Source organism: Halichoerus grypus, chromosome 1 (assembly GCF_964656455.1).
Source record: "Halichoerus grypus chromosome 1, mHalGry1.hap1.1, whole genome shotgun sequence".
Lineage (NCBI taxonomy): Eukaryota > Metazoa > Chordata > Mammalia > Carnivora > Phocidae > Halichoerus > Halichoerus grypus.
In genome coordinates, this window is record NC_135712.1 from 127,495,958 (window position 1) to 127,515,059 (window position 19,102).

General features: G+C 36.9%; 1 protein-coding gene across 1 annotated transcript in view; it reads left to right on the forward strand.

Annotated features, from left to right (window-relative positions):
- MRPL3 (mitochondrial ribosomal protein L3) overlaps positions 1-19,102 on the forward strand; it is a 43,679-nt gene that overhangs the window by 15,479 nt on the left and 9,098 nt on the right. The window contains exon 7 of the mRNA XM_078071770.1: positions 16,181-16,289. Coding sequence (XP_077927896.1) covers positions 16,181-16,289 — 109 coding nt within the window. The remainder of the gene's footprint in view (positions 1-16,180; positions 16,290-19,102) is intronic.

A 19,102-nucleotide genomic window follows, 5' to 3' on the forward strand; every position in this document is an offset into this window, starting at 1 on the left:
CAGACTGGGAGGAGAAGCAGTTTTTCAAAATTTGGTTAAGGTTACTTCACTAGAGAATGAAGTCACTGAGCCCTTATATATGTTTATGTAGAAATTGCTCAGTATATGTTAGTAGAATCTGCATGATGAGGCTAAACTAAACTCCAAATATCAGCTCTTGGCTATTCCTGTTTCTTGTTCTGTCAACACAGATGATGATTTACTTCTCTGTGTGCCTTGATTTCCTCCTTTTTTGTCATTCAACAAGGTCTGCAGCCTATGTAATTCTGACAGTGGTCCACATGTGCTCTGGGATTGTCTTACAATCACAGTGACTGAGCCAAAGAGCTTTTATCCAAGGAAACCAGAGCCAGCATTAGTTTCCTTAATGGAGTCAGTTAGATACACTTTATTTCCACCCCATTATTGCCTACTTTCAAATATGAGCCATTGCAGACAGCTCTTACCTTTGATTAGCTGTTTAGAAGTGAAGTCAGATAGATTGACAATACAGTGGGTCCTCTTTTTAGAGATTATGGACTTCTCCTTTTTTTTTTTACTGCATCCTGATTGTTGCAGATTCATTCCTACTGACTGGGGCCTCTAAAATCACTTGGGAACTTTTCTTGTTCTGCCTTCCCTTGTCAAGAACTCAGAATATTAGAGCTGGAAAGCTTTGGTTTGGTTAGTCGGGGAGATGTGTGTGTGTTGTGAATCAGATAATTTTACTTTTTAATTTCTGAATTAATTATTACATATAATAAAGTACCTCAGTAATTCCATTAATTTGCACAGAGGTAATAGTGTGTGAATTCCATTACATAGTTTACAGAATATATGAGATATTCCGAGAAGTCCTACAAAGTCAGAGACCTTTGTTAGCAGATGCTTTGTGGTGGGATTCATGACTAGCTTGGATTAGAGCCAAGCTTTTCAGATGCCTGTGTTCAGCAAATGCTTTCATTCATACACTACTATTGGGTTTCTGGCTTCTTAAAAAGTTATTTTTAAAAACTTCATCCTTCTTCTTGTGAGTATAAAGTGAAAAGGAAAGTATTTTAGTTTGTTTTAAGATCATGTGCCTAGAAAACAAGACTGTAAAGCCTGGTGCCAGCCTCGGGCCTAGGTAGCTGATAAGAGCTGGGAGAATAACTAGCCCTGGGATTTAAAGTAGTTGCCATACAACTCTGGAGAAGGGAGGACCTTCATTTGAGAAGATCCTCACTATTGTGTGGGGTGCAATACAGTGTTCTGTTGACTAATACCTGAGAATTTGCATTTCTCTAACAAGTGCCCAGGTGATGTGGATGCTGCTAGTCCATGGACCACACTTTGAGAACCACTGGCCTGGAGCATAGTCAAGGGCTCACCAGTGGAACCGTTTTTCCTTCCTACTCCTTTACTCAGCTTAGAATCCTAATCCCTTCCTTTCCCTAAACCTGTACTCAAATTATAACATTGAAACATCTGTTTTAAAGCAAGCAAATTTAATCAATCCAGTTTCAAATAACAGTGTCAATAAAAGTAGGCCTAGTTAGTACTCACATTTTAGTTAGCATAAAACTGAAAATTGGTCTCCTTAGTAATCAGTTGGCTTCATCATCATCTTTCCGTTAGAAAAGAGAAATCTCAAATTAATCCCTAATTGAAATTCTTCATTTTTCTCATACTGTAATAATTATATTTGTTAAATCTACACTTACATTTTGAGTATTTCAAGTTTTTTTACCTTATACCTTCAATTTTAATTGCTCGACTAAAGGTATTTTAGAAATAACTAAGAAAATTTAAAACAAAATACCATATAATTTAAGAAAATAAAGTGTTAATAGAATCTACTTTGAGAATGACATTATCTGCATTTTTTTAAGGTGACCAGTGACCAACAGTAGCAGCTTCTTGAAGACTTCCCTAAAATTTTTAAATGTTTCTCTGTTAATAATTGATTGGGAACTCTGCTTGCATTGAAAGATACAATTTACCTGTGCCAAGTTTGTGTATTATTCTCTATACAACTAAGTATTTACCAGTGTTACTTTGGAGTGTGAGGTAAATATATATTTACCAGAGTTCATTTTAATTTTTACTTTTATAACAAAAATAATTTTTCATCCAGAGGGTTTGAGAATCTAAATTCAATTTAGATTAATGGGAAAGATTTTTCATCTAATATATAAAACCATTCTAGCAGAATCACTTTTTAGTTGCATTATTCTGTTAACAGCTAATAAAGCCCTGTCTTTGAAATATGACAGTTTTGTGTAAATCATTCTAAATAAATTTTAAGACTGGCATGTATCATGTGTCCCTCACACCCTGCCCTAGCACCCTTTTAAAGTTTCTATTCTTGTTCTGTAATGGCAGTTACATTCCGGCGTAACTTCTAATAGATGATGGTTTGGGGTCTAGCGTTCTCCTTTCTTTCATTCTCAGGTTTGAGGAGGAAACAGCTATGGATAGTACATAGTGTGTGAGATGGGGTGTGACTGTTGAGTCTATCCTCAACATAGCCCATTGTTTTCTGGTGAATCTTAGTGGTGCTTTTATTATATGTTGTAGGTTTTTTTTAAAAAAGGAAGGAAATTAGAAAAGAATGAAAGAATGAATAAACAAAAAGAAAACTGTAAAAATGCACTCTGCATTATTAGGGGGAAACGGTTAGGTCTTTGTCTGAAAGGACTTGAAGGACACCGATGGTGGTGATATCTCCATAACAGTGGGTGTGGTGCACTTTCCTGCCAGGTCTTTTATTAAGCTTTGAAGTCATGACAGTGGCTTACCTGAAGTAAGGGTTTTTTTTCGGGTTGTCTGGAATTTATTTATTTATTTCCTTGTTTAAATTCTGAAGCCCACATTGAAGTCAGAAAAAGTTCATTCAGCTACTTTAAAAGATTCTTTTCTTTCTGGGTGAAGGATAATCTAACAACCTTGTCTCCAAGTCTGGGCTAATTAGGACTACCCATATATTTTCAGACATAATCTTATTACTTTAAAGTTGTCAGTGCTCTTTCAATTCTTACTGCCCTTTGGCCTCAAAATAGAAAAATAGGCACTTACCTTGATAATGTTATCCCTGGTAGTAGAAATGAAAGGAGTGGGGGAGATTAGATGACTGGTAGAGCACCTTTGCACATTTACTGAGATTTGTTTAATTTGGTTTCTTTCATTAAAATATCACATTATGTACAGAAATATGGTTGCCCATCAAAGTCTTAAGGTGATTAAAATGCCAGGTGGATTCTTAGAAGAGCAAAGACTCTTTGAGCTCTATGCCCAGTCCCTCCCTCTGTCAGAAACCTTCCCCACTAGCCCGCTGTTCTCCTGTTTCGCAGATGTTTGCTTGAACAGGGAAACAAGGCGTGTGCCGCCTTCAGGACACCGTTGCTGTTTGGCCCTGTACATTTCCAGTTTTATGTCATTTTTAATAAGTTACTTTATTTTCTATTCAAAGCAGTACATTTTTAAGCATAGTAATGAAACAGTTTTCAAAACGAGTGATTAAGTGTAGAAGGAAATCATCTATAAAAACTAATCCTTTTTAAATCAGTCAAAAGTGAATGTTTCAAGATAAAGGAGAGTTTGGAGGGTGGTGTTTTAGGGTTATATTTTGTTCTTTGCTTTAAAAATTTGTATAATAATCATTTATAATAGCCTCACTTTTAACTATGAAATAGCATTTTTTTTTTAATTCAAAACCAGCAAAATTAAGGCCTAATGAGAGGCAGTATAGGGAATGGCTAAAAGGATGGGCTTTGCTTCTCAGTAGCTGTGTGACCTAGATGGCTTTCTCAACCTCTCTGTTGCCTCATCTTTAACATGAGAATAATTATAGCACCTGCCTCATAGCCATGTTGTAAAGACTGAATGAGATAACACACAGATAGCTATCAGCTCAAGGCCTGGCACATATTAAATGCTCAGGAGTATTGGCTACTATCATTATTGTTGATATTACTGCTTATTAATTTGTTTCAGATTTTAGAAGGAAAAATCTTTTTTTCAATAGGAAATATCTTTTAAAATGAATAAAAAACATGAAGTCATTAGGAATTCTATTGTGGGATTTTCTAATATGTCTAGTTATTGCCTCCTTAAGACTGACTTGTAAAGCAAAGTTGTAGCTTTCCAAGCACTCTAGGTAATTTTAAGATTGCATACTACCTGCTACATCTAGACATTACTGAGTAATGAGGATGCCTTTGAAATAGCTTCATGCCACTCCGATGTGCTGGACATTTTCATATTTTTGCTCTGAACTGTTTCCCAAGAGGCAGTATGACCTGGGTTGAAAACATGGCCAGATGCTTCCATTTACCAGGGATCTGTCCTTGGGCAAGTGGCTTAACATGTCTGAGTGTAGATTTCATTGTCTTTACCATAAGGGCATGGGACTGTGTGGTTTCTAAGATTCCTTTTGTTCCAAAAAATTATTTACAAAAAATAATCCCTCAGTTTTCCAAGTGGTATAACTCACTCTTATCTATATTAATGAAGAAGTAAGACCTAACAGTAGATTCAACAGTACATGGCAGTATGGTCTTCTGGTCTATTGAAGAAAGTGGTGTGGCTAACAACGTGCAGAAAACTGTTATGTCCTTCCATGATATTATGAAATTATTTAGTTATTTGAGTTTTCTTTTTTGAGAAATGCACACTGAACTTAGGACAACGATTGTGGTTTTCTGGGTTTATTTAGGACAGCCAGGAAATGCTTCCTTTTTTAAGAGGACTCAAAGGAATCACTGCACATTTGGCTCTTTGTACTATTGAATAAGCTAGATTTGAAGTCGGGAAGCTATAAGCAGTGCACTCTTAGCAGTCACTTGTTGATAAAAATGTTCCCAGATATTGATGGGAGGTTTATGGTTTTTAGACAGAAACAGAATGCATTCTACATTTCAGGTCATGCTGTCACAAACTCATCCTAGAAAGTAACAGCTATACAGCTATTCCATGCCAGCTTTTAACTAAATGTGATAGAACACAAAGCAACTGAAAAATTCCACCATGCCTTACTTGTGGGCTCAGGAGCTGTACGTCACTGATTAAATAAGTTTAGACAACAGTGAATCAGTAGAAATTGACTCCCAGGGTTTGCAGGGGTCTTCAGAGAGATGCTTTATCCTTGGGATGTGTGGAGATGAAAGTAGGTAGATAATATCTATCTGCATGAGTTTGTTGAAATGAGAAGCTATAATTAAAGATTAAAATGTTTGTGCCTATTAGTTTATCATAAATTAAAAGCTAATCCTGATGGAGATAGTGAATTAGCTAATAGGGCCTTTTATATGCATGTAATTTATTTTAGTAAAAATTGCCCTTTTTTGTTTACTAGAAAAAAAATTTTTAATTGAAATCTTTTTGGGTGTTTTGACTCTAAAACATAGCAAAGTAATGTTAAATTATATCCTTCAAGAAATTCTTTTGATTGTTGATTTGTAATATTCCACATTACTTTTTCACAAATAAAGATACCATCTTACTCTAATCTGTTCTCAGTGGTTTAGCTTCATAAAGAAGCAGCCCAGTCATGATTTTGGCCAGAACCTGACGTGAATCTCCATTTCCCTATATTCAGTGTTTAACCATAGAGAAGCTGGTTTTAAACCAATAATTTCTTCATCTTCCCATCCTCACCTCCATAAAAATATGGCCTGATCTTGGGGCATCCTTAGAGAAGTCAAGAGTCCTCTCTTCCATTTAGTACTTAGTTACTGGTTCTCTGAGAGAGTATGTATGAGTGACTTAAACTTTTTACAGCTTTAAATCAGCTAAAGAGAGAACATGAAAGCTCAATTTAGAAATGGTTCTGATACAAAAACCTCTACTTAGAGTATGGATTTTGATTATTTTTAATAAAGAAAATCAAGTACTTTGTAGCCCATATGATGCTTGATGACAAACACTTTCGGTTCTCTTTTCGTGGTAAGAGTAGAAAGACAGTGCAGTGAGATGGGTGTGTGAGGCTGAGGCAACAGAATGAGCAAAGACAGGAAAGAGAGTGGCATACTTAGGGGTTCGTGGAATAATCTGCTATGATGAGGATTTGTGATAGGCAGTGTTTGAAAGGTCGACTGGACCCAGTTATAAAAGGCCTTATATGCCCCAAGCTAAAGAAGTTACTGGGAACCACTTAAGGTTATGGTTTAGTTTGCTTTTTTGTTGTTGTTGTTGCTGTTTTGCTTTTTAAAGCAGGGGACAGCTTGTGTGAAAAGACTGTCATCTTGGGAATGTCACTCTAGTGGCGAGGAAGGAGGATAGCTTGAAGAAAGATGTGAAGTTTCTATTTCTGAAACATTATAATTGAATGGCTAGGGTGCTTCTGGTTGGATATGGTCAGTACATCTGTGGAATAGGATAGTAGCAGAATTCTTGCCAAAGGGCAAGGTTTGTGGAACTCTGGCTTATTAGTAATAGGCTCAAGAGTCAGCAGACTTTTTCTCAACAAGCCAGATACTAAATATTTGAGATTTACAAGCATTATGTTCTCTGTTGAAACTACTCAGCTCTGCCCTTATAGCTCCATAGCAGCCGTAGGCAATGAGTAAATAAATGTACAAGGCTGTGTTCCAATAAAACTTTATTTACAAAAACAAGTGGCCACTGCAGGCCATAGTTTGCCAACCCCTGATGTAAACTCTGTTGAAAAGAGGGTCAGCAACAGATCTCTAAGTCCATCTTTTCATGTAGCAGCAAAAGGAAAGGAATGTCTCAAGGAGCATTAGGGAAGCAGGAAAATAGGGAGGAAATGATGATTGAGACTAATGGGGGAGAGGGTGGTAAACAGGAAGAATAGAGGACTACTCTTTCTATTTTAAAAAAGGCCATAGAAATTTGAATACTGACTAGGTGTTTGATAGTAAAGAATTACTAGTTTTTTTTAGATTATGATAATGGTATTGTGGTTTTGTTCTTAAAAAGGATCCTTAAAAGAGACCCATGTTAAAATATTTTTGAATGAAATGATATGATATCTGGGATTTGTTTAAAAATAATCCATTGGAGTTGCAGAGGAGGGGAATAGATGAAACAGAATAGGCCTTGAGTTGATAATGTTTGACCCTGGGTAATGGGGTACATAAGGATTCATTGTACTAGTCTCTCTGCTTTTCAGTTTGTTATTTCATAATAAAACATTATTTTAATAAAAGGCTTTGGATTTGGGAATTAACAAAGTGGAGAAAGAGGGATACCAAGGAGAGAGAGATAAAAGAAGCCCATGTCAAGGGAAAGCCTCAGTGATGAGAATTTTAGGAGAAGTTTTCCAAGTACTCAGAATGAATCGAGTTGAGAGCACTCTTCACCTTTGGACATTTTGTTTTATCCCCTATACAAATATATCTAGAATCATGCAGTCAAGGGCACTTTCCCACAAAATGGGGAAATTCATGATGGGTTTGTATTAAAACCTGTGTGTCTGCTGGTAGACATTTGTGCTTTTGACGCAGTGTACCAAGGGAATGAAATTCACATAGCAGTAATCTCTAGAGACTTCAAGAATGCAGTGGGAAACATGAAAGTAAGCATTTTCTTCTGTGAGATACTTATGACTGTCATACCTTTAAGCCCCTCCTCCCCTTTTCTTAATACCATCTTCTTAAACTTTATAAAAGGCATGCACATTACACAACATTTGAAAACTACAGGACAAAATAAAGGAAACTAATTATCTTCCTTCCTAAGACACAGCTATAGCCAGTAACAAAACAACTCTGACTTTTCTAGGTTGGACACAAGGGTTAAATAATCATAATCCCCTGCCCTTCCTGAGCTTAAAATGTACTCAGGGGCAACGGACTGAGAAACAAGGGCAATAGAGTCTCCTAAATTTAAATAAGATCTCTGAGTTTTTTAATGAATTTTTGGTTTATCAAGTATAAATGTTCTAAATATATTTTTATGTTTTCCTAATTTTCTGATCTGTCTCACTAAATGTGGAACTTCTCACATTGTTTTCTTTCTGACTTGAATTTTCCTTTATTTGACTTTTTTTCTGCTAACTAAAAACTGCAGCAGGAAAGGGGTAGGGGAGATAAAGCGTGTGTGTTATGTGCTGTGTATCATTGTTATATAAAGGTTTTCTTTTATGTGACCTGTGAAAACCTTATATTTGAAGTGTGCCTGGGTATGCTAAGTATAGATCAGTTCTCTTCTTGGCTTTTGTTTTGTTTTTGTTCTCATGTTGGGTGACAACTGAGAGAACTAGTAGAATAGATACCTGAACCACCCATGGATCAACAGGTGCACTCTATTCTGCATAATCTGAATTAAGCCAATAATTTGTCATGTCATTTATCCTTTTGTTTAAAGGTTATTTATTGAAGACGTTCCCATTGTACCCAGTATAAAAACCATGATGCATTCTAGAGCTAGATTGAAAAACAGTCTGTAATTAGCTGACAGATAATTAGCCCTTTCAGGATACCACTTTCATCTTATAAGCATTTACTCTTAAAATGAGCTAAATTGTCTTCTGTAATTTACCTGGCATTTGCTTTACTGGTGTACACACTAGCGCTCTTTCTTTCTAAGTAAAGCAAAGCAATTTGAGAACTCAGAAGGTACCAGCAAACTTTCTACCAAGAATGGCCAGTGTTAGAATGTGGTATTTTTAAAACATGTTCAGTTTAGATTAGTGTTGCCAGTCCCCTCTTTTTATCTTTAAAGTGTTATTGGCCAGACAATATCTGTAGGCTAAAATGACTTTATAGGTATTTCTTCTTTATTTTTCAATTGCCAAGCTTTTTATTTTTCAAATGTGTTCTAAAATTCAGCATTAACTAGAAATATTTAAGTTTCTGAAGCAAACTTTCAGTAAAATATTTGATTATTATAGTTTCTGTCCTTAGATGTTAATCTCCTTGCAAAATTTATAGTGGGTTTTTCATTTAATATATGTTAAATTACTGTTTTAGCTCTTTGACCAGGAATAAGCATTATTTTGAGTTTTTGAGGCAGAGCAGAATTATGTGCACACCATTAAGTGATGGTTCAGTTGATTAATGTGAAGAAAATGATGTAAACTACATTTAAATTATTCATATACAAGTAACTTTTGACATGCAATTTGATGATCTGCTGTTAGGTTCTACACATAGTTTACATTGTTTTTATGCTGAATTCTTGACTTATTTAAAACAGTTGTTTGTATGGGCTTACTTCAATCCATTACTCTCTGATAATTCTTTGTTAAATGCTTAGCAAAGTCCTTGTGGAAATAAGATGGTTTTTATTATCTTGTAGTTTTGGTCCTTTTTGTTAGTGGCCTGCACTATGCGCTGTCTTATAATAGCTTTGTTAGAGTTAGGAAATATGACATTAAAAATAGGTTGACTTCAGGGGGCCTGGGTGGCTCAGTTGTTAAGTGTCTGCCTTCGGCTCAGGTCATGATCCCAGAGTCCTGGGATCGAGTCCTGCGTCAGGCTCCTTGCTCAGGGGAGCCTGTTTCTCCCTCTCACACTCCCCCTGCCTGTGTTCCCTTTCTGTCTCTCTTTCTCTCTCTCTCTGTCAAATAAATAAATAAAATCTTAAAAAAATAAAAATAGGTTGACATATTATCTAGTGAAACGTGAAGAAGGTATTATCTTTTTTTTTTTAATTTGAATTTTATTTTATTTTATTTTATTTTTAATTTTTTATTATGTTAATCCCCATACATTACATCATTAGTTTTAGATATAGTGTTCCATGATTCATTGTTTGTGATTAACACCCAGTGCTCCATGCAGAACGTGCCCTCCTCAATACCCATCACCAAGCTACCCATTCTCCCATCCCCCTCCCCTCTAGAACCCTCAGTTTGTTTTTCAGAGTCCATCGTCTCTCATGGTTCTTCTCCCCCTCCGATTTCCCCCCCTTCATTCTTCCCCTCCTGCTACATTCTTCTTCTTCTTTTTTTCTTTCTTAACATATATTGCATTATTTGTTTCAGAGGTACAGATCTGAGATTCAACAGTCTTGCACAATTCACAGCGCTTACCAGAGCACATACCCTCCCCAGTGTCCATCACTCAGTCACCCCGTCCCTCCCACCCCACCCCCCACTCCAGCAACCCTCAGTTTGTTTCCTGAGATTAAGAATTCCTCATATCAGTGAGGTCATATGATACATGTCTTTCTCTGTTTGACTTATTTCGCTCAGCATAATACCCTCCAGTTCCATCCACGTCGTTGCAAATGGCAAGATCTCATTCCTTTTGATGGCTGCATAATATTCCATTGTATATATATACCACATCTTCTTTATCCATTCATCTGTTGATGGACATCTTGGCTCTTTCCACAGTTTGGCTATTGTGGACATTGCTGCTATAAACATCAGGGTGCACGTACCCTTTCAGGTCCCTACTTTTGTATCTTTGGGGTAAATACCCAGGAGTGCAATTGCTGGATCATATGGTAGCTCTATTTTCAACTTTTTGAGGAACCTCCATACTGTTTTCCAGAGTGGCTGCACCAGCTTGCCTTCCCACCAACAGTGTAGGAGGGTTCCCCTTTCTCCGCATCCCTGCCAACATCTGTCATTTCCTGACTTGTTAATTTTAGCCATTCTGACTGGTGTGAGGTGGTATCTCATTGAAGTTTTGATTTGGATTTCCCTGATGCCGAGCAATATTGAACACTTTTTCATGTGTCTTTTGGCCGTTTGGATGTCTTCTTTGGAAAAATGTCTGTTCATGTCTTCTGCCCATTTCTTGATTGGATTCTTTGTTCTTTTGGTGTTGAGTTTGATGAGTTCTTTATAGATTTTGGATACTAGCCCTTTATCTGATATGTCATTTGCAAATATCTTCTCCCATTCTGTCAGTTGTCTTTTGGTTTTGTTGACTGTTTCCTTTGCTTTGCAAAAGCTTTTTATCTTGATGAAGTCCCAATAGTTCATTTTTGCCCTTGCTTCCCTTGCCTTTGGCGATGTTTCTAGGAAGAAGTTGCTGCGGCTGAGGTCGAAGAGGTTGCTGCCTGTGTTCTCCTTTAGGATTTTGATGGACTCCTGTCTCACATGGAGGTCTTTCAACCATTTGGAGTCTATTTTTGTGTGTGGTGTAAGGAAATGGTCCAGTTTCATTCTTCTGCATGTGGCTGTCCAATTTTCCCAACACCATTTGTTGAAGAGACTGTCTTTTTTCCATTGGACATTCTTTCCTGCTTTGTCAAAGATTAGTTGACCATAGAGTTGAGGGTCCATTTCTGGGCTCTCTATTCTGTTCCATTGATCTATGTGTCTGTTTTTGTGCCAGTACCATACTGTCTTGATGATGACAGCTTTGTAGTAGAGCTGGAAGTCCGGAATTGTGATGCCGCCAGCTTTGCTTTTCTTTTTCAACATTCCTCTGGCTATTCGGGGTCTTTTCTGGTTCCATACAAATTTTAGGATTATTTGTTCCATTTCTTTGAAAAAAGTGGATGGTATTTTGATGGGGATTGCATTGAATGTGTAGATTGCTCTAGGTAGGATTGACATCTTCACAATATTTGTTCTTCCAATCCATGAGCATGGAACGTTTTTCCATTTCTTTGTGTCTTCCTCAATTTCTTTCATGAGTATTTTATAGTTTTCTGAGTACAGATCCTTTGCCTCTTTGGTTAGATTTATGCCTAGGTATCTTATGGTTTTGGGTGCAATTGTAAATGGGATCGACTCCTTAATTTCTCTTTCTTCTGACTTGTTGTTGGTGTATAGGAATGCCACTGACTTCTGTGCATTGATTTTATATCCTGCCACTTTACTGAATTCCTGTATGAGTTCTAGCAGTTTTGGGGTGGAGTCTTTGGGATTTTCCACATAAAGTATCATATCATCTGCAAAGAGTGAGAGTTTGACTTCTTCTTTGCCAATTTGGATGCCTTTGATTTCTTTTTGTTGTCTGATTGCTGTGGCTAGGACTTCCAATACTATGTTGAATAGCAGTGGTGATAGTGGACATCCCTGCCGCGTTCCTGACCTTAGGGGGAAAGCTCTCAGTTTTTCCCCATTGAGAATGATATTCGCTGTAGGTTTTTCATAGATGGCTTTTATGATATTGAGGTATGTACCCTCTATCCCTATACTCTGAAGAGTTTTGATCAAGAAAGGATGCTGTACTTTGTCAAATGCTTTTTCTGCATCTATTGAGAGGATCATATGATTCTTGTTCTTTCTTTTGTTAATGTATTGTATCACGTTGATTGATTTGCAGATGTTGAACCAACCTTGCAGCCCAGGGATAAATCCGACTTGGTCGTGGTGAATAATCCTTTTAATGTACTGTTGGATCCTATTGGCTAGTATTTTGGTGAGAATTTTTGCATCCATGTTCATCAGGGATATTGGTCTGTAATTCTCCTTTTTGATGGGGTCTTTGTCTGGTTTTGGGATCAAGGTAATGCTGGCCTCATAAAATGAGTTTGGAAGTTTTCCTTCCATTTCTATTTTTTGGAACAGTTTCAGAAGGATAGGTATTAATTCTTCTTGAAATGTTTGGTCGAATTCCCCTGGGAAGCCATCTGGCCCTGGGCTTTTGTGTTTTGGGAGATTTTTGATGACTGCTTCAATTTCCTTAGGGGTTATAGGTCTGTTCAGGTTTTCTATTTCTTCCTGGTTCAGTTTTGGTAGTTGATACATCTCTAGGAATGCATCCATTTCTTCCAGGTTATCTAATGTGCTGGCATAGAGTTGCTCATAATATGTTCTTATAATTGTTTGTATTTCTTTGGTGTTGGTTGTGATTTCTCCTCTTTCATTCATGATTTTGTTGATTTGGGTCATTTCTCTTTTCTTTTTGATAAGTCTGGCCAGGGGCTTATCAATCTTGTTAATTCTTTCAAAGAACCAGCTCCTGGTTTCGTTGATCTGTTCTACTGTTCTTTTGGTTTCTATTTCATTGATTTCTGCTCTGATCTTTCTTATTTCTCTTCTCCTGCTGGGTTTAGGCTTTATTTGCTGTTCTTTCTCCAGCTCCTTTAGGTGTAGGGTTAGGTTGTGTACTTGAGACCTTTCTTGTTTCTTGAGAAAGGCTTGTATTGCTATATACTTTCCTCTTAGGACTGCCTTTGCTGTATCCCAAAGATTTTGAATAGTTGTGTTTTCATTTTCATTGGTTTCCATGAATTTTTTTAATTCTTCTTTAATTTCCTGGTTGACCCATTCATTCTTCAGTAGGATGCTCTTTAGCCTCCATGTATTTGAGTTCTTTCCGACTTTCCTCTTGTGATTGAGTTCTAGTTTCAAAGCATTGTGGTCTGAAAATATGCAGGGGATGATCCCAATCTTCTGGTACCGGTTGAGACCTGATTTATGACCTAGGATGTGATCTATTCTGGAGAATGTTCCATGGGCACTAGAGAAGAATGTGTATTCCGTTGCTTTGGGATGGAATGTTCTGAATATGTCTGTGAAGTCCATTTGGTCCAGTGTGTCATTTAAAGTCTTTATTTCCTTATTGATCTTTTGCTTAGACGATATGTCCATTTCAGTGAGGGGGGTGTTAAAGTCCCCCACTATTATTGTATTGTTGTCGATGTGTTTCTTTGCTTTTGTTATTAATTGCCTTATATAATTGGCTGCTCCCATGTTAGGGGCATAGATATTTACAATTGTTAGATCTTCTTGTTGGATAGACCCTTTAAGTATGATATAGTGTCCTTCCTCATCTCTTATTACAGTCTTTGGTTTAAAATCTAATTTGTCTGATATAAGGATTGCCACCCCAGCTTTCTTTTGGTGTCCATTAGCATGGTAAATGGTTTTCCACCCCCTCACTTTCAATCTGGGGGTGTCTTTGGGTCTAAAATGAGTCTCTTGCAGACAGCATATCGATGGGTCTTGTTTTTTAATCCAATCTGATAGCCTGTGTCTTTTGATTGGGGCATTTAGCCCATTTACATTCAGGGTTACTATTGAAAGATAGGAATTTAATGCCATTGTATTGCCTGTAAAGTGACTGTTACTGTATATTGTTTGTGTTCCTTTCTGGTCTATGTTGCTTTTAGGCTCTCTCTTTGCTTAGAGGACCCCTTTCAATATTTCTTGTAGGGCTGGTTTCGTGTTTGCAAATTCCTTTAGTTTTTGTTTGTCCTGGAAGCTTTTTATCTCTCCTCCAATTTTCAATGACAGCCTAGCTGGATATAGTATTCTTGGCTGCATATTTTTCCCATTTAGTGCTCTGAATATGTCCTGCCAGTCCTTTCTGGCCTGCCAGGTCTCTGTGGATAAGTCTGTTGCCAATCTAATGTTTCTACCATTGTAGGTTACATATCTCTTCTCCCGAGCTGCTTTCAGGATTTTCTCTTTGTCTCTGAGACTCGTAAGTTTTACTATTAGATGTCGGGGTGTTGACCTATTTTTATTGATTTTGAGAGGAGTTCTCTGTGCTTCCTGGATTTTGATGCCTGTTTCCTTCCCCAAATTAGGGAAGTTCTCCGCTATAATTTGCTCCATTATACCTTCTGCCCCTCTCTCTTTCTTCTTCTTCTGGGATCCCAATTATTCTAATGTTGTTTCGTCTTATGGTGTCGTTTATCTCTCGAATTCTGCCCTCGTGATCCAGTAGTTGTTTATCTCTCTTTTTCTCAGCTTCTTTATTTTCCATCATTTGGTCTTCTATCTCACTGATTCTTTCTTCTGCCTCATTTATCCTAGCAGTTAGCGCCCCCATATTTGATTGCACCTCATTAATAGCCTTTTTGATTTCTACTTGGTTAGATTTTAGTTCTTTTACTTCTCCAGAAAGGGTTTCTCTAATAACTTCCATGCTTTTTTCAAGCCCAGCTACTATCTTTAAAGTGATGATTCTGAACTCTAGATCTGACATCGTACTAATGTCCGTATTGAGTAGATCCCTGGCAGTCGGTACTACCTCTTGTTCTTTTTGTTGAGGTGATTTTTTCCGTCTTGTCATTTTGTGCAGAGGAGAATAGATTAATGAGAGAACAAAATGCTAGCAGGGTAACAACGTCCCCAGAAAATATACTCTAAACAAATCAGAGAAGACCTGAAGCAGTGGAAAAAGAAAGGGAAAGAGAGAAAAAAGAAAAAAAGAAAAAAGAAAAAGATAAAGATAAAAACAAAAGCAGAACAAAACAGAACAAAACAAAAACAGAATGTGATCAAATATGATCAGGCTGGTTTATAGATCAGTGCCACACACAAGATTTTGGGTGTATTTTGGTCTGTTAAGAGAAAGTCCCTCCCAAAATTTTAAAGAAAGAAAAACTTATATATGTACAAAAATAAGGATTGATATGATGAAGGGATGGAATATGACTGTAAAGATGGAAATTATAAAAAATTTTATAAAAGGATTTGATAAGTTGTTTGAAAAAAGAAAGAAGAGGATTTAAAAAAAAAAAAAGAAAGAAAAAAGGGAGAGAATGTGATCAGGCAGGGGAGTAGAAAAAAACCATACACTAGAGATTTAGAGTATATTTTGATCTGTTAGAAGAAACTATCTCAAAATTTTAAAGAGAGAACAACTTATATATATATGCCAAAAATACAGGTAACTACTATGAAGGGATAGAATATGACTTTAAAAATGAAAAATAAGGGGCGCCTGGGTGGCTCAGTCGTTAAGCGTCTGCCTTCGGCTCAGGTCATGATCCCAGGGTCCTGGGATCGAGCCCCGCATCAGGCTCCCTGCTCCTCGGGAAGCCTGCTTCTCCCTCTCCCACTCCCCCTGCTTGTGTTCCCTCTCTCGCTGTCTTTCTCCCTGTCAAATAAATAAAAACTTTAAAAAAAAAAAAAAAAAAAAAATGAAAAGTAAAAATTTTTTTTTTTTTTAAAAAGGGATTGATAAGATGTTGGTTGAAAAAGGGAAAAAGAAAAATTCAAAAAAAAAGAGAAAAAGACAGTTAAAAAAAATAATTTACTTTGAAAGACTAAAGAATCATGGGGAAAAAAGCAAAGAATTCTGTGCTGTATTCCCCTAGCGCTGGAGTTCTGCCGTTCTCATTGATCAGTAAACCTGGTCTTGGCTGGCTGTTCTCGCTGATCTTCTGGGGGAGGGGCCTGTTGCCGTGGTTCCCAAATGTCTTTGCCGGAGGCAGAATTGCCCCGCCCTTGCCGGTCCGGGCTAAGTAATCTGCTCGGGTTTCTCTTGCTTAGCTTTTCCTAGGTATTTAGATAAGCAGTGTTGTTAAAATTCTAAGGTACTATTAAGAAAATGCACAATTGGGAATATTTTATGCTGTTTATTATGTAAATTCTAATGTTTATCTTGTTCAGTATTGGTAAAGGTTTTCAAGGTGTCATGAAAAGATGGGGATTTAAAGGCCAGCCTGCTACTCATGGTCAGACAAAAACCCACAGGAGACCTGGAGCTATTTCAACTGGTGTAAGTATAACTTAGTGGTCTCCTTTTAATGCTAAATACTCAGCTTCTACACATAGAGTGCTTTAGTCTGTCTTTGGGGTCAGGTCACATAATTTTAATCTGACTCCAGGTGGGTCACAGTACTTGTCACATTTTTATGGGTCCTGGCCTCACTTACTTTCCAGAACCAGACTTGAATCATTTAGTAACAACCCCTATACTTACAGCCAGTATTCTCAGTACATTCCTGCCTACTTTCTCATTTCCATCTCTGTCTCCCATCCTACCCTCTGAAGTCAGCTGCAAGAAATCAGGGATTAGAATGTCCTTCCATCTACCCCACCAGTTCTTTCACAAATTAATTTTTGCCTTAACACAGACAGTTGGGAAAGATTGTCAAGGACAGTATCATGGTGCAAGGGAGAAGTAGTAGAGAGGAAATGGGGACACAAACAATAAGAGCACAGAAAATGGAGAAGGACTTTTGTATTCTGAAATAATTTTCTCTAAGTTGTAGGATTGAATGGATAAGTAAATATATTGATAATGGGAGCAAGTTTCTTACTGCTGGAAAAGGATATTCAGGTATGAAAAGGAGGGAAATTAGAACAAACCGTGTAGTGTTGAATTCAGATTGCAGGTATCCATCATACACATTTACTGTATGTGTACATAAAGAAAGAGAAATAGATATAGATAGGTATGTGTGTGTATATTTATTCCTTAGCTCTCTGCTGAAAGAACCTAAAAGCAAAAATATTCTATAGCAGCAAGCCACACCTAGAGCCTAGATCTTAGTTTCTGAATATCATTGCCCACTGAAAGGAACTTGGACTCATTGGAGAAATGGCCAATTTCATGCATGGGGCAGGAAGAGTATAAGATGAACCCAAAATATCTTGTTCAAGAAAGTGAGGAATGTAATTTACAGCATGGTAACTATAGTTAATAATGCTGTAGTGCATATTTAAAGGTTGCTAAGAGAATAGTTCTTAAAAGTTCTCATCACAAGAAAAGAAGTTTTTTGTAAGTATGTATGATAATGGATGTTAACTAGACTTATTGTGACCATTTCACAATATATACAAGTATCGAGTCATTACTTTGTACACCTTAACCTAACATAATGCTATATATCCATCAGACCTCAATAAAAAAAATAATTCTTTTAGAAATTAAAATAACAAGGAAGAAAGAAAGGAAGTGCTTTAAAAATGATGGCACATGAAAAGGACACAGCAGCCAGCTAAAATGAGCTCCCACTTGTAAAGCTTGGGATGGTTTGATCTGGAAATGTAAAAAATGACAGAAAATGGAATAAAATTAGAATTGATGATCTCACACTGGTACAGATGCATAAAGTGAATGGATAGGTTAATAAATGGGAGAAAAGGGACTTCTCTTCTTTGCAGTATAATATTAGCAAATAAATGTACAAAGAATGATGGAGTTAGAATTTCATTTTGACAGCCATTGTAGGAATAATTGATTCAGCCAGGAATTATCAGTGGATGCTGAAACAAGTGCTGAAAACTTGATGGAGACGAGTTTATATACAGAGTCCCCAAAACAACTCATCGATTAATTACAAAGGGAAAAATAATAGCCTTAGAGTGGATTAACCTAGTGAACACAAAAAGAACAGAAAAGAACACATCATCATTTCTGTGGTGATTCCTGCCAAAAATGCATCACCTGAATCTGATCATGGGAAAACATTAGACCCAAAGTGAGTGATAATCTACAAAATAATTGGCTTCAAAAATGTCAAGATCATGAAGGACAAAGGCTGAGGAGCTGCTCCAGATTTGAGGAGACTAAAGAGACATGACAACTAATTACAGCGTAGAATTCTGAAGTGGATCCTGGACTTGGGGGAGCATTATTGGGGCAAAATTTAGAATGTGGACTACAGAAGAGATAATAAATTTTTTGAGTTTCATAAATTGTACTGTGGTTATATGAGAGAATATTCTTGTTCTTAAGAAATACACACTGAAATACGTGCAGGTAAAGAAGCATCATGTCTGCCATCAGATTTTTAGATAGTACAGGGGAAGATGTGCATATATAGAGGTAGAGTGAATGGTAGAGCAAATGGGGCAACATGTAAACACTTGGTGAATTTGGGTAAAGAGTATGAGAGTTTTTTGTATTTTGCAACTTCTTTATGAATGTGAAATTATGCAGTTATAAATTATATGAAAATTGTTATAAAAATTAGGTAGATCATAGATGTAAATTTAAGAGCTAAACTATAAAGTCTTTTAAGAAAATGTAGGAGTAACTCTTTATGACCTTGGGTTAGGCGAAGCCTTAGATAGGACGCCATAAATACAAGTAACAAAAGAAAATACAGGTAACTTAGGCTTCATCAAAATGTACTTTTCTGTTGCAAACAATACAATCAAGAAAATGAAAAGACAACTCACAGAGTGGAAGAAAATATTTGCAAATCATAAATCTGCTAAAATTTATAATCCAGAATATGAAAAGATAACCCAATTTGGGGTGCCTGGGTGGCTCAGTTGGTTAAGCATCCAACTCTTGATTTTGGCTCAGGTCATGATCTCAGGGTTCTGAGATCGAGCTCCACATTGGCCTCCACACTCAGCAAAGAGTCGGCTTGAGATTCTCTCTCTCCCTCTCCCTCTGCCCCTTCCCCTGCTCCTGCAGGTGGGCTTGTGTGCTCTCCCCCTCCTTCTCTCTCTCTCTCACTCTCTCAAATAATTAAATAAATCTTAAAAAAAAAAAAAAAAAGATAACCCAATTCAATCCAAAGGATTTGAATAGGTATTTTTCCAAAGAAGATATACAAATGGCCAGATTAGCAT